This window comes from Pecten maximus, chromosome 10, assembly GCF_902652985.1.
Source record: "Pecten maximus chromosome 10, xPecMax1.1, whole genome shotgun sequence".
In the NCBI taxonomy this organism is placed as follows: Eukaryota; Metazoa; Mollusca; class Bivalvia; order Pectinida; family Pectinidae; genus Pecten; species Pecten maximus.
The window spans coordinates 12,070,979-12,085,646 of NC_047024.1; the positions used below are offsets into that span (position 1 = coordinate 12,070,979).

Here is a 14,668-nt window from a genome sequence, read left to right on the forward strand (position 1 = left end):
AAATATTGATTAAACTTTTGAAATATTCTTGCTCTTATTGACTTCAGTCAAATCGCTGACGCACGTGTACAACACATGCTATTCGTCACTGTACTGAAAATCTGTCCATGTTCCTAATAGGTCCTTGGTTTTATACATGCGTGATGTGTTATCAAATATTTGGTTTGATGTTGTCACCTTGTTGACCTGAAATTAGTATCCATACCGACAATGGAATTCCAGGTACACGATCGACTATTTACTTGTAAGTGATTAAACAGTCGGACTTATCGAGAGTGCATAGGACCTTTCCGAAAAAAATCAATACGCATATATTAACGTGAATACTATAACCATATCTAAACTTCAACATATGATAATGATATATGTATCAAATCTGCATGGTGTTACTGGTGGCGATGGTGTTACTGGAAGGGATGGTGGTGTTACTGGTAGGGATGGTGTTACTGGTGAGGATGGTGTTACTGGTGGTGATGGTGTTACTGGTGGTGATGGTGTTACTGGTGGGGATGGTGTTACTGGTGGTGATGGTGTTACTGGTGGGGATGATGTTACTGATGGGGATGGTGTTACTGGTGGGGATGGTGTTACTTGTGTTACTGGTGGTGATGGTGTTACTGGTGGGGATGGTGTTACTGGTGGGGATGGTGTTACTGGTGGTGATGGTGGTGTTACTGGTGGGGATGGTGTTATTGGTGGGGATGGTGTTACTGGTGGGGATGGTGTAACTGGTGGTGATGGTGGGGTTACTGGTGGAGATGGTGTTACTGGTGGGGATGGTGTAACTGGTGGTGATGATGGTGTTACTGGTGGGGATGGTGTTACTGGTGGGGATGGTGTTACTGGTGAGGATGGTGTTACTGGTGGGGATGGTGGTGTTACTGGTGGTGATGGTGGTGTAACTGGTGGGGATGGTGTTACTGGTGGTGATGGTGGTGTAACTGGTGGGGATGGTGTTACTTGTGGGGATGGTGTTACTGGTGGGGATGGTGTTATTGGTGATGGTGGTGTTACTGGTGGGGATGGTGTTACTGATAGTGATGGTTTTAATGGTAGTGATGGTGTTACTGATGGGGATGGTGTTACTGGTGGTGATGGTGTTACTGGTGGGGATGGTGTTACTGGTGGGGATGGTGTTACTGGTAGGGAGGGATGGTGTTACTGGTGGTGATTGTGTTACTGGTAGTGATGGTGTTACTGGTGGGGATGGTGTTACTGGTAGGGAGGGATGGTGTTACTGGTGGTGATGGTGTTACTGGTAGTGATGGTGGTGTTACTGGTGGGGATGGTGTTACTGGTGGGGATAGTGTTACTGGTGGGGAGGGTGTTACTGGTGGTGATGGTGGGGTTACTGGTGGGGATGGTGTTACTGATAGGGATGGTGGTGTTACTGGTGGGACGGTGTTACTGGTGGGGATGGTGTTACTGGTGGGGATGGTGTTACTGGTAGGGAGGGATGGTGTTACTGGTAGTGATGGTGGTGTTACTGGTGGGGATGGTGTTACTGGTGGGGATGGTGTTACTGGTGGGGATTGTGTAACTTGTGGGGATTGTGTTACTGGTAGTGATGGTATTACTGGTGGGGATGGTGTTACTGGTGGGGATGGTGTTACTGGTGGATATAGTGTTACTTGTGGGGATGGTGTTACTGGTGGGGATGGTGTTACTGGTGGGGATGGTGTTACTGGTGGGGATGGTGGTACTGGTGGTGATGGTGGTACTGGTGGTGATGGTGTTACTGGTAGTGATGGTGTTACTTGTGGGGATAGTGTTACTGGTGGGGATGGTGTTACTGGTGGGGATGGTGTTGATGAGGGGGGATAGTGTTACTGGTAGTGATGGTGGTGTTACTGGTGGTGATGGTGGTACTGGTGGTGATGGTGTTACTGGTAGTGATGGTGGTGTTACTTATGGGGATGGTGTTACGGATGGGGATGGTGCTACTGGTGGGGATGGTGTTACTTGTGGGGATGGTGTTACTGGTGATGTTACTGATAGGGATGGTGGTGTTACTGGTGGGGATGGTGTTACTGGTGGGGATGGTGTTACTTGTGGAGATGGTGTTACTGGTGGGGATGGTGTTACTGGTAGGGATGGTGGTGTTACTGGTGGGATGGTGTTACTTGTGGGGATGGTGTTACTAGTAGGGATGGTGGTGTTACTGGGGGGATGGTGTTACTGGTGGGGATGGTGTTACTGGTGGGGATGGTGCTACCGGTGGGGATGGTGGTGTTACTGGTGGGATGGTGTTACTGGTAGGGATGGTGGTGTTACTGGTGGGGATGGTGTTACTTGTGGGGATGGTGTTACTAGTAGGGATGGTGTTACTGGTAGTGATCAGTTACTGGTGGATATAGTGTTACTGATGGGGATGGCGGTGTAACTGGTGGGGATAGTGATGTTACTTGTGGGGATGGTGTTACTGGTAGGGATGGCGGTGTAACTGGTGGGGATGGTGTTTATGAGGGGGATGGTGTTACTGGTTAATGATGGCGGTGTAACTGGTAGGGATAGTGATGTTACTGATGGGGATGGTGTTAGTGATGGGTAGGTTATGATATAAATCAAACTTATAACACATAAAACAATACATTTAAATTCATATAAATTTTATTGAGGTTGTTGTATTTTATTTTTGATGACATTAAATGAAAAGACATGCATAGAATTAAAAGTACTTGTATTACATCATTAAGAAGTTTGAAACATATTTATTGAACATAATGTTTTTACGATATTATGCATTTTAATGTGAGGTATCAGAATAAAACACGCCTGAGATGTACTCCTTATTAACTGTTGTAACGCTTGTTGTATTTTGTTTTTCCAGATTCTTTTAATTCTTTACAGTTTGGTCAAACTTCTCCAAGTTACGCTGTTAAACTACGATCCTATTTCCTCCAGTCTTAGATTACAGGATTTTGGCTTTAGAATCCCAATCTTCCGGAATTCAGGAGGAACCTTAAAAGTACACAAAAAAAATCATCATACAGCAAATCAGCATAAATCTGATAATGTAATGAAGAATAACTACGATTGACTTTCTAATTTTTCAGTATTAAAAGATTATACAGAAAAAACGTTCCATTCAGTGAATGTATGATGACGTCATCATCAGTTCAGCCTATACATAAAATCCTTAGATACCAATGCTATATTCGATTACCTGACTGTACAAGTGTAAACCAAAAATCGAAATATTCACCTTTGTTTCACTACAAACAGAAAACCGGAAGTTACGGATGACTTTTGCAAGTGACATTTTCATTTCCATCTGGGCAAGTCTCATTCCAATACAAGTTCTAGGTCCATAGCCGAACGGAAGAAAGGTCAACGGGTCATGTTTGTCCTTGTCCGCAAATCTGTAATTTCATTTAGATGTGCGAATATGAAGCCTAGTTTAAAAGTACCAACACATAAAATAAATCATCTACATTTCAATTGAGCTATTTGAGGATATTTGTTCCGCCTTCAATGGATTCACTATGACTTCGACCTTATGTGGACGTTTGATAGTTGTCAAATATGCCACTTAGATTATATGTTGTCCGTAAAACGACACTGACATAAGATGTTATACCTTATGATGGATAACTGAATCGTGTACCTTTCTGGTATAAACTTTTCCGGATCTTCCCAGTTGTCCGGATCGTGATGGATACAGTATATCGGAATAGAAATGTTCATGCCTGCTGGAATCTTGACGCCATTGACTACAGTATCCTTCAGACAGACCCTATCCGTGCTGTAGGGACAGGGAGTAAGATTTTTTTAAATCAATAAGATACATTGTACGTACGTGAATTTGGCACTTTTGATCTTAACAATTCGATGCTTCATAATGCATTCTCATTATTACCCTTAAGAGATTGAAATATTTTATATATTCGTTTTAAATCATAAACAGTTGACATCATTAACTCAGACGTTGGCGTTTGGAGTTTGATATTTTCAATAAGTGAGGAATAAAGTCAGAAAAAAGTCAAATATATTGTACTCATATCTAATTAGCCCAATTAAAACTATGTATCGGTCCAATGAAATAGTTTTCTCATTAAAATGTCTTACAATGTAAAAGGAGGGTTGATTCGAAGTGTCTCGTTGATGACCATTTCCAGGTAGTCAACTTCACGAATGTTTTCGTATGTCAAAGGACTCTGTAACAATGGAAATTCGTTAATTTTACAATAAAACATTAAGAACGAAGATATCAAAAACACTAAATGGGGCTCTTAAAGCATAATTGGTTCCGAAAAAAAGGTCAAACGTGCCTTTAAAAAAGACAAAACGACACGGCAGATTTTAAAATCAAATACTGTAAACATACTTAATTGGACTCACTCAAATTCTAGTGCAAAACCGAATTAAAACAGATTAGTGGAATAATGAATTAGCCCACCAACAATGTAAACTACAATCAGCGCAGTCAGAATTCAGCGGAATGCTTCTAATGCTAAAACCGCTAAAATCGGATTACCGTTAAAATGTGTACATTTACGGTAGCGTTTTCTTTTCATATCCTGAGATTAACTGAGGTGTTGGGATGGAATTTCGAATGTCATTTTGGATCGACCAAAAAAAAAAAAAAAAAAAAATGATAATAATTAATAATGTATTCAGTATTGGAAGAAATTAACATGGTTTTCTAGACTCTTTATGCCCAAATTGTTGTTGGTTTGGTTTTGTTCGTGAAGGATGACTTCCTGACAAGGCTGTAATGAATGCAAGCAGACCAAACCCACGAAGCCAGGTGGAGATCCTGTATTTGAAGTCGTGCTACCATCACAACGTAAAAAGGTGGTATAAGTCAGTAGACACAAAGTAGCAGAATAAGGAGTTCAGTAAGGCTGTCAATGGACGGGACTGCTGTGTCAGAAAATCAGAGGGAATCCGATCGCATTTATTACGGCTTCTTATTACGACATTATATGATTCTCTGTCAAAATAACTAACAAAATGGTCTCCGGTTTAATCACCTACGAGTAGAGCTTATGCTGAGAAATCTTTTGTGGAGGGAGGTGGCAACGATCCACTAGGTTGAGATAATCGAAAAGGGCAACAACATTCATGTATAGCAAAGCGACTGAAAATTTGTGATCATTAGTAGATGATTGGATATTTCTAAGAACTGGATTTGAAATGAGGATTCCATACCGAGCCGATCTTGTCGGAGATTTCCTGCCGTAGTTTGTCCTGGTATTCCGGGTGCACAGCCAGATAATAGGATGCCATTGATAAGGCTATTGTAGTAGTCTCGTAACCTCCGAAGAAAAATATTTCTGCGTTTCCAAGAATTTCATCGAATGTGATACCTGTTGTCAAATGAACAAACAATCATAATAAATGTGTTTACTGAAATTACAATAATGCTATCCATGCACAACGAACAAGGAAAGTAATATACAAAATCACTCTTCTTTTAAAGAACATCTTCAGGCCTAAGTTTGAAGAACCGTAATGCTCCCAAGGAACTGTGAGGTCCGTATAACAGTTGTTTTTTTCAAGATGATTTAGATACTGCCTGAGGAAAATATCAATTGGGGTAACAACGAAATTAACTTCTGGTATCTGGTAGAAACAATTAATATTCTTTAATAATTTCTCATGGGCAACATAACTAACAAATAACAGATTAGGAGAATCAACAGGTTACAAACTTAGAAACTAGGAGATAAATAATTCATAAAACATACTCAATTTATGGATATGAATTTTGATGGATTTCTGAAGATGATAGTTGACCTGTCAAACTGATAAGATCCACCAGCATAATAGGTTTTACAGTCCAAGTAATGATTATTCGACTGTTATAAGAAGGGAGTTATTTCACGGATTACTTTTCCTCGACCAGGATGATGGTAGATTATTTCTTCGTGGTGTTTCAGTGTCGTCTTTATCATCGTCCTCGATCGGATCTTCCTTATTCTCCTGTACATTTTTCATCAACTGAAGAAAATCTGCATTTTCCTGAAAATAATTAATATTACTTTTTAAACATTTTCAACAACACGAATTCGTTGATTTTCAACCCTATGAATATTTTGAGGCGAAAACAAAATTGCAGTTTTAAGAAATGATTTACTGAAGACCGCTATTCTAATTTATCCGTTTGTTTCTGGCATGTTATGCAATTTAAGGATTTCGGATTCGCTAAATTTTATGATTATGTTGAAATTGACTTTTGTTTAAAAAGGGAATAATTTATACTATTGCACGTCATCAAAATGTGTGACAATCAAATGAAGGTGATCATCCTGCAACTTACCTTATTCCCTGCGACTCGTTCATTAAGAAGTTTTATCGTTACTTTGCGGAAAAACGCTTGTACTTCTTTATCCGCAAACGACCATCCCAGGAGAGGCATCAAAAAGCCAAGTTTAGGCAGGAACACTGAAATGTGAATGGAGAAAGGATAACAAATAGGATATCAATTAAGTGGCGCGCGGACGGATATAGGATAGATAATTACCTTCTACAATATTTAAATTATGTTGTTTTGCAGTTAATTCAAACAAGTATCGTTCGAGTCCAGAATAACACACTTACACAAAATCAAGATGATTGGGGATGAAAAATTCAAATTCATAAACTTCTTTGCGTTGACAACGAATTCGTCGTTCGGATTCATTTGTGAATCCACTTGAATGCCAAAAGCTGTGGAACATATTACGTCCATAGTAAATCCTCCGTATACACTGAAATGTAAGATAAATAGTTTGAAAGAAAACTAACCACAAATACAACACATTAACAACAGGCAGCTCTGGTGTTGAGTGGAAGGTCTCCTACATACTACCCATTTAAGGTAGGGACATTGTACCGCGATATTTCTATTGCTATGTCTCTGACACGATTATAATGAAATGTATCTCGTTTACTATACCAAAATGTCACACATTTTATAAATCAGGGTGCTTGCAGTAATGCAATGTGTTAATAATGTTATTAGGTGGTTAAATGTAAAAGAGAGGATGTCATTTTAGTCGAGTATTGATCGATAACACCTAACAATACCTTTTATACAAAAGTAGCCGAGAAACTGTAACACAAACACTTGTGAAAGATGGTGCAATTTGCTCGGCAATAAGTCAAGCAGTATGAAATAAAGGTCATATTTCTCCTGTAAACTCATGCAAGTTTCCAAGGTTCAAGTTTGGAAATTTAAGTTTTGTGTACAGAGACACAATTCAAAACGAAGCAGATTTATTATGTAGATCATAATTTGTTATTCGGGGATACACTAAACTATTACGAACAGGAAAGTATTCTTTATCAGTTAGATCGGTATAATGCAATGTTGATCATGAAAGTTTCTATAAGGTAGAAACGAACATGGAAGTATTCTATAAGGCAGAAACGAACATGGAAGTATTCTATAAGGCAGCAAAGAACATGGAAGTATTCTATAAGGCAGAAACAAACATGGAAGTATTCTATAAGGCAGCAAAGAACATGAAATTTCTCTATAAGGCAGAAAGGAACATTAAATTACTCTATGAGGCAGAAAGAAACATGAAAGTATAAGGCAAACAGGAACATTAAATTACTCTATAAGGCAGAAAGGAACATGAAATTTTTATATAAGGCAGAAAGGAACATGAAATTTTTATATAAGGCAGACAGGAACATTAAATTACTCTATAAGGCAGAAAGAAACATGAAAGTATAAGGCAAACAGGAACATTAAATTACTCTATAAGGCAGAAAGGAACATGGTTTTTTTGATAAGGCAGAAAGGAACATCAAATTACTATGTAAGACAGAAAGGAACTTGAAATTACTCTAACACAGAAAGGAACATGAAATTACTCCATAAAGCAGAAAGGAACATGAAATCACTATGTAAGACAGAAATGAACATGAAATTACTATGTAAGACAGAAAGGAACATGAAATTACTATGTAAGACAGAAAGGAACATGAAATTACTATGTAAGACAGAAAGAACATGAAATTACTATGTTATATCGGTATAATGCAAAGTTGATAATGAGAGTTTCTATAAAGCAGACACGAACATGGAAGTATTGTTTTAGGAAAAAAGAAACATTAAATTAGTATGTAAGACAGAAAGGAACATGAAATTACTCTAACACAGAAAGGAACATGAAATTACTCTATAAGGCAAAAAGGAACATGAAATTACTCTAACACAAAAAGGAACATGAAATTACTCTAACACAAAAAGGAACATGAAATTACTCTAACACAAAAAGGAACATGAAATTACTCTAACACAAAAAGGAACATGAAATTACTCTAACACAGAAAGGAACATGAAATTACTCTAACACAGAAAGGAACATGGAATTACTCTAACACAGAAAGGAACATGAAATTACTCTATAAGGCAAAAAGGAACATGAAATTACTCTAACACAGAAAGGAACATGAAATTACTCTAACACAAAAAGGAACATGAAATTACTCTAACACAAAAAGGAACATGAAATTACTCTAACACAAAAAGGAACATGAAATTACTCTAACACAAAAAGGAACATGAAATTACTCTAACACAGAAAGGAACATGAAATTACTCTAACACAGAAAGGAACATGGAATTACTCTAACACAGAAAGGAACATGAAATTACTCTATAAGGCAAAAAGGAACATGAAATTACTCTTAACACAGAAAGGAACATGAAATTACTCTAACACAAAAAGGAACATGAAATTACTCTAACACAGAAAGGAACATGAAATTACTCTATAAGGCAAAAAGGAACATGAAATTACTCTAACACAAAAAGGAACATGAAATTACTCTAACACAGAAAGGAACATGAAATTACTCTAACACAGAAAGGAACATGGAATTACTCTATAAGGCAAAAAGGAACATGAAATTACTCTAACACAAAAAGGAACATGAAATTACTCTAACACAAAAAGGAACATGAAATTACTCTAACACAGAAAGGAACATGAAATTACTCTATAAGGCAAAAAGGAACATGGAATTACTCTAACACAAAAAGGAACATGAAATTACTCTAACACAGAAAGGAACATGAAATTACTCTAACACAGAAAGGAACATGGAATTACTCTAACACAGAAAGGAACATGAAATTACTCTATAAGGCAAAAAGGAACATGAAATTACTCTAACACAGAAAGGAACATGAAATTACTCTATAAGGCAAAAAGGAACATGATTTTTTTTCTCTAAAAGGCAGAGATGAACATGCAATTACTCTGTAAGACAGAAAGAAACGAGAAATAACTGTCAAAGATGATCAGAAACGATGCATAAATAACCAAAATATTACAGGAAGAATACCGGATACAATCAGGTAAGGACAGTCATTAATTATTGCTCGAGCTTGTAAAACATGTATTCGCCATAACTCTACTATATATCATCATTCACTGGTCTGTTAACGTTCTGCAATATTACTAAGAAACAGCGTGCTGATTATGCTTCACCTAATGATGAGTATTGAAAGGGTGGTAAATTGATAGATTTTATATGTAACTGCCAAATCAATATGAAAAATCAGCACAGGTACTGTTATACCCACTCCATCATATCCATCACTGTATCTCCGTTCTTGACCTTCCTCCTTAGAGACTCCACCAGTGTGTCACTGGCGTGATCAACCATCTGGAACATCTGGTAAAACAGATTATCATCTCTCTGACATGCATGGTAAAACAGATTATCATTTCCCTGACATGTATGGTAACACAGATTATCATCTCTCTGACATGTATGGTAACACAGATTATCATCTCTCCGACATGTGCGGTAAAACAGATTATCATCTCTGACATGTATGGTAAAACAGATTATCATCTGTCTGACTTGTATGGTAACACAGATTATCATCTCTCTGACATGTATGGTAGAACAGATTATCATCTCTGACATGTATGGTAACACAGATTATCATCTCTCTGACATCTATGGTAAAACAGATTATTATCTCCCTGATATGTATGGAAACACAGATTATCATCTCTCTGACATGTATGGTAAAACAGATTATCATCTCTCTGACATGTATGGTAAAACAGATTATCATATCTCTGACATGTATGGTAAAACAGATTATCATCTCTCTGACATGTATGGTAAAACAGATTATCATATCTCTGACATGTATGGTAAAACAGATTATCATCTCTCTGACATGTATGGTAAAACAGAGTATCACATCTCTGACATGTATGGTAACACAGATTATCATCTCCCTGACATGTATGGTAAAACAGATTATCATCTCTCTAACATGTATGGTAAAACAGATTATCATCTCTCTGACATGTATGGTAACACAGATTATCATCTCTCTGACATTTATGGTAAAACAGATTAATATATCTCTTACTTGTTTGATAACATAGATTATCCTCTGTCTAAAATGTACGGAAAGGCGATTATCATCTCTCTTACTTGCATGTTGAAACAAATTATCATATCTTTTCCGTACTTGTCGTTGTAGTATCGTCTGGTCGTCATAAGTGATATAATTATCTGGCTTAATATGGGCTTAATCATTCAATGTTAGAATTCCTGACATACGGAATATACGATGAAGGAACTATCTGCTTACCTTACGTAGTTTCCCAGAGGAAAACACGGGAGTGATCTTATTACGGACGTGTTTCCAGTCGTCACCAGTTAGATGATTGAGAGACGTTTCCAAGTCACCGTTGAAACCTTTAAATACCTAGTAAAAAGAAAACGATAAAACGTCTCAACAACTAAAGGCATCGGGGGGAATATTTTGATACGAGACAGAGGTGCCACATGTACCTTATACGAAGGTTTCTCGTTTAGTGACCTTGTAATTTTTATTTAAAACAATCTGTATGATGTCAACTAGAACATTATTAACCTGGAGACATTTTCCAATAAAGTATGCTAATTATTAACAAAAGAGAGGTCAATCTGTATGATGATTTTGAGAAAATTGCGCCTTCGGGAAACCTTTTGCAGTTTTGGTGCCAAATATAACATCTGAGAGCAGAATTCTGTGGACGTAAGGTGTTAAATTACCTGTTTATAATGTGAGTGTTTCATATGCAATATGATAAAGAATGAATGTTTATGTATCTTACTATTCGATCGGGGAAGTTTGAAAAATCTTTCACAAGAATTTGTCTCAGTATTTCCTTGTCTCCGATGACGAGTGTCTGTGGCGAAAGACCTCCGTAAAATCTAGAGAGAGAAAAACACAGATTAACCAAACGATGACATTGTTGACAAAAACAATAAATACCGCCAGAAAATGAGACAAAGACATGTATATAGTTTTGTAATTATATCCCGCCATCCATTTCGGTGTGTTAATAAAACAGCGGTGCACTACTGAATGCCCCAGCTATATACCGACGACCACTCCGATAACCATTCCTCATGTGTTGATAAAGAGCAGCATACATCTAGTGACTAGTCCATGTATCTTAATGCATAAACATTTTAAGTGTTAAAATGGAATCAAAATTGTTTTCATGTGAGATGTTTAATGATTCGTGCAATGTAAGTTAACCCGTTTACACTTGTTAAAAAAATTGTCAAAAAGGGGGAAAACAATATATATTAATAAACTACCATAACCCTCTGTACCTAAAATATTAAGTGGAAGGAAAGCATTACGAAGGAAACTATAATGATAAGTAGTAGTTAACATTAATATATTGATGGAACGATGAAATTTATTTAAATACATACCCCCAAACCTTTCCATATTTCTTCATGCATTCTTTTTGAAATTCCTGGAATCCCTGCAAACCAAGCATTACTGCATGAAATAAGATCCATTAAAGTGTACAATTAGACTTTGTCATTTTCAGATATGTCGATTTTATCTACATCCTTCAATAAGTTTCATCATTGTACTCTTTTTTAAATACAACACATCTTGCTTTTCTCTTTGTGTGTTTTATCTCATATTAAATAACTACCTTTATCATATGGCTGTGATATCCATTCTGTTTTAAAAACAGTCATACAAGTTGATATTCCATACGGTACTAGCAAATAATGGTAAAAGATGTAGATCAGAGTAAGTTATTAGTTCAAAGTAAGCCTGACCATCACTTACCTTCTTATTTATCTCCCGGAGACTACCAAGGATTGGCAAAGGAGCAGGTCCTGGAATGTTGAGCTTCTTAAAGGTTCCATGGTGACGACTCATCATACTGAAACCAAAGAGGAATAGTTGGGGCAGTGTAATATACGATAAAATGTAATATAATGTAGGACCACAGTGTAATATAGGATACAATGTAATATAATGTAGGGCCACAGTGTAATATAGGATACAATGTAATACAGTGTAGGGCCACAGTGTAATATAGGATACAATGTAATACAATGTAGGGCCACAGTGTAATATAGGATACAATGTAATACAATGTAGGACCACAGTGTAATATAGGATACACTGTAATACAATGTAGGGCCACAGTGTAATATGGGATACACTGTAATACAATGTAGGGCCACAGTGTAATATACGATAACATGTAATACAATGTACATAATGTAGGGCCACAGTGTAATATAGGATACAATGTTATGTAGTGTCACAGTGTAATATACGATAAAATGTAATACAATGTAGGGCCACAGTGTAATACACGATACAATGTAATACAATGTAGGGCCACAGTGTAATATACTATACAATGTAAAGCATGCAACTTTTAGTATAAGAATGATGCAAGCAATATAGCACATGTAGAGGCAATATAACATAAGCAAGCTGTGACTATTAGTTTTGTTACGTCGCCAACTAAAACAATCACTCATTTTTAAAGTGTTTCTTTACTTACTATGTATACAGAGCCAAAACGGCTATGATCAGCACCAGCCATAGAGGAATGGTAAATCCCAGTACCTCCATGTCGTCACGTCACGGGTACTGCTCTATCGATCACGGGTAGATCCGAGCGTGTACTCTGTACGCCAAACGATCGACTTATGTGGACAGGCGAATATCTAGGACGGCGAGTGTGTTTGAGTGTATGTGTGATAAATGTGTGGGTTTTGTTGTCCAAGTCTATTTTAATCATCCAGTTACTGGACGTTCGATATGTAAATATACACCAAATCAGCTTACACTACTAAACCTTGTCAGCTTAATGTGTATAAGTCCATTTATGTTCGTATTCTTTGTCGACGTATGCAGAGCAGTACGACTAGGATCAGAACCAGTCATAGAGGGACAGCATATCCCAGTACCTATATTTACTGTCCTAGCCGACCAAGTCCTTTGTATACCACGCGACTACGAAATATCATTTATATAGTACGTTACCCTACACGCAGTATGATTTCATCATACATCTCAGTGCCTGTACAATTACCACTGTAGACTAAAATGTCTGTATCACGATTTCATCATACATCCCAATGCATATACCCTTATCGAAGTTTACTTAAAATGGCCTTGCCATGATTTCATCATACATGCCTATACACTTATCACTGTTGACTTTTAGAATCTAACATGGTTCTGTTCCGTGTACAGGGATATGCAACATGAGTGTAAGAATTTGGCCAGTCCGCACGAGACGTGTCGAGTGCTGGCCAGCCAGACTCTTACACGAGGGTTGAGATATACTTGTTCACAGAAAGAAAAGGCCCGTGTTTGGTGTTTTTTTTTACATGTATGCAAGCAAATGTAAGTATTTTATGACATTTTTTCATCGCGCCATCTAAATTGCTTCTTGGAATACGAGTTGAATGGTGACGTCATCATTTACGACATGGTTATTCAACATAAAATTATGACGTTACGTTGTACTTTATACCTTGTGTGATCAATTTATCGTTTCCATAGCAACTGCGAGATAACCCAATTCGCATTCTAATGCCTATACAATTATCACTGTGGACTAAACTATCTCCCAATACTCATGGAGTGTAATTCATTTATAAATTCTGCGCAAAATAATATTTTTACATGAATATAAGATCACATTAATAATTTTGACTTTCCATATCTCATGAACTACTTCAATGATCTTGAATACTAGACATATATTAGTTTTGTTTTACATGTATAAAACTGTCACGTGTGATATTTACCACATTTACTGGCAGTGCGTTTTAAGTGACTCGTACAATTGAAAGTCGGTTCTAGATCTTGCATCAGTAATAATGAAATAATATTTACGTTATTTTTCTTCGTGGTTAAATTGAATACTAGCTAAAAGATAACATTTATACTAAGCAAAGTAATGTTAAATTGAACGGGCTTGCTACTATCAGCTGTTTTCCACATACCTACACCACTCTCAGATTTAATAATCGCTTAAAACCTTAAAGATAATTATAACATCCGTGTGTCTTGGCACCAGTGTCACGTCTATATCAATTTATAGTGAGTCCAATATTCCTAACCATAACTATGTGCTATCATGCGTGTACATCGCGTTTAAAGACATCAAATCATAAACCTGCATATGAATGTTTAGATTTTAACTCCAGATGTCCCCTAACGCCGAAGTTTGTGTCGGTGCCAATGGTGCTTGTCACGCAAAATGGGAATTGTCTACTGGCATGAACCATCAATGATAGTGTTTCGGGAGATAAGAGTTCTTGGAAATTATAGGGATGTATAATGGTCGCCATTACGACATACTCTAAACACTTTCCTTTTGGGTATGGGGAGAAATAAAAAATAACACTTTATATCATACCAAAA

General features: G+C 37.0%; 1 protein-coding gene across 1 annotated transcript; it reads right to left on the bottom strand.

Moving 5' to 3' along the window:
• Window positions 1–2,598: 2,598 nt before the first annotated feature.
• On the bottom strand, window positions 2,599–13,225 carry LOC117335779 (cytochrome P450 3A8-like). The gene is made up of 14 exons (XM_033895963.1): window positions 12,792–13,225; window positions 12,059–12,155; window positions 11,686–11,738; window positions 11,073–11,172; window positions 10,565–10,681; window positions 9,530–9,621; window positions 6,547–6,695; window positions 6,266–6,390; window positions 5,838–5,967; window positions 5,155–5,312; window positions 4,069–4,157; window positions 3,608–3,745; window positions 3,206–3,362; window positions 2,599–2,961 (listed from the first exon to the last, which is right to left on the bottom strand). Exons 1-14 carry the CDS (start codon window positions 12,860–12,862, stop codon window positions 2,884–2,886), a joined length of 1,554 nt encoding a protein of 517 aa, XP_033751854.1. The 5' UTR covers window positions 12,863–13,225; the 3' UTR covers window positions 2,599–2,883.
• Between the last annotated feature and the right edge of the window lie 1,443 nt (window positions 13,226–14,668).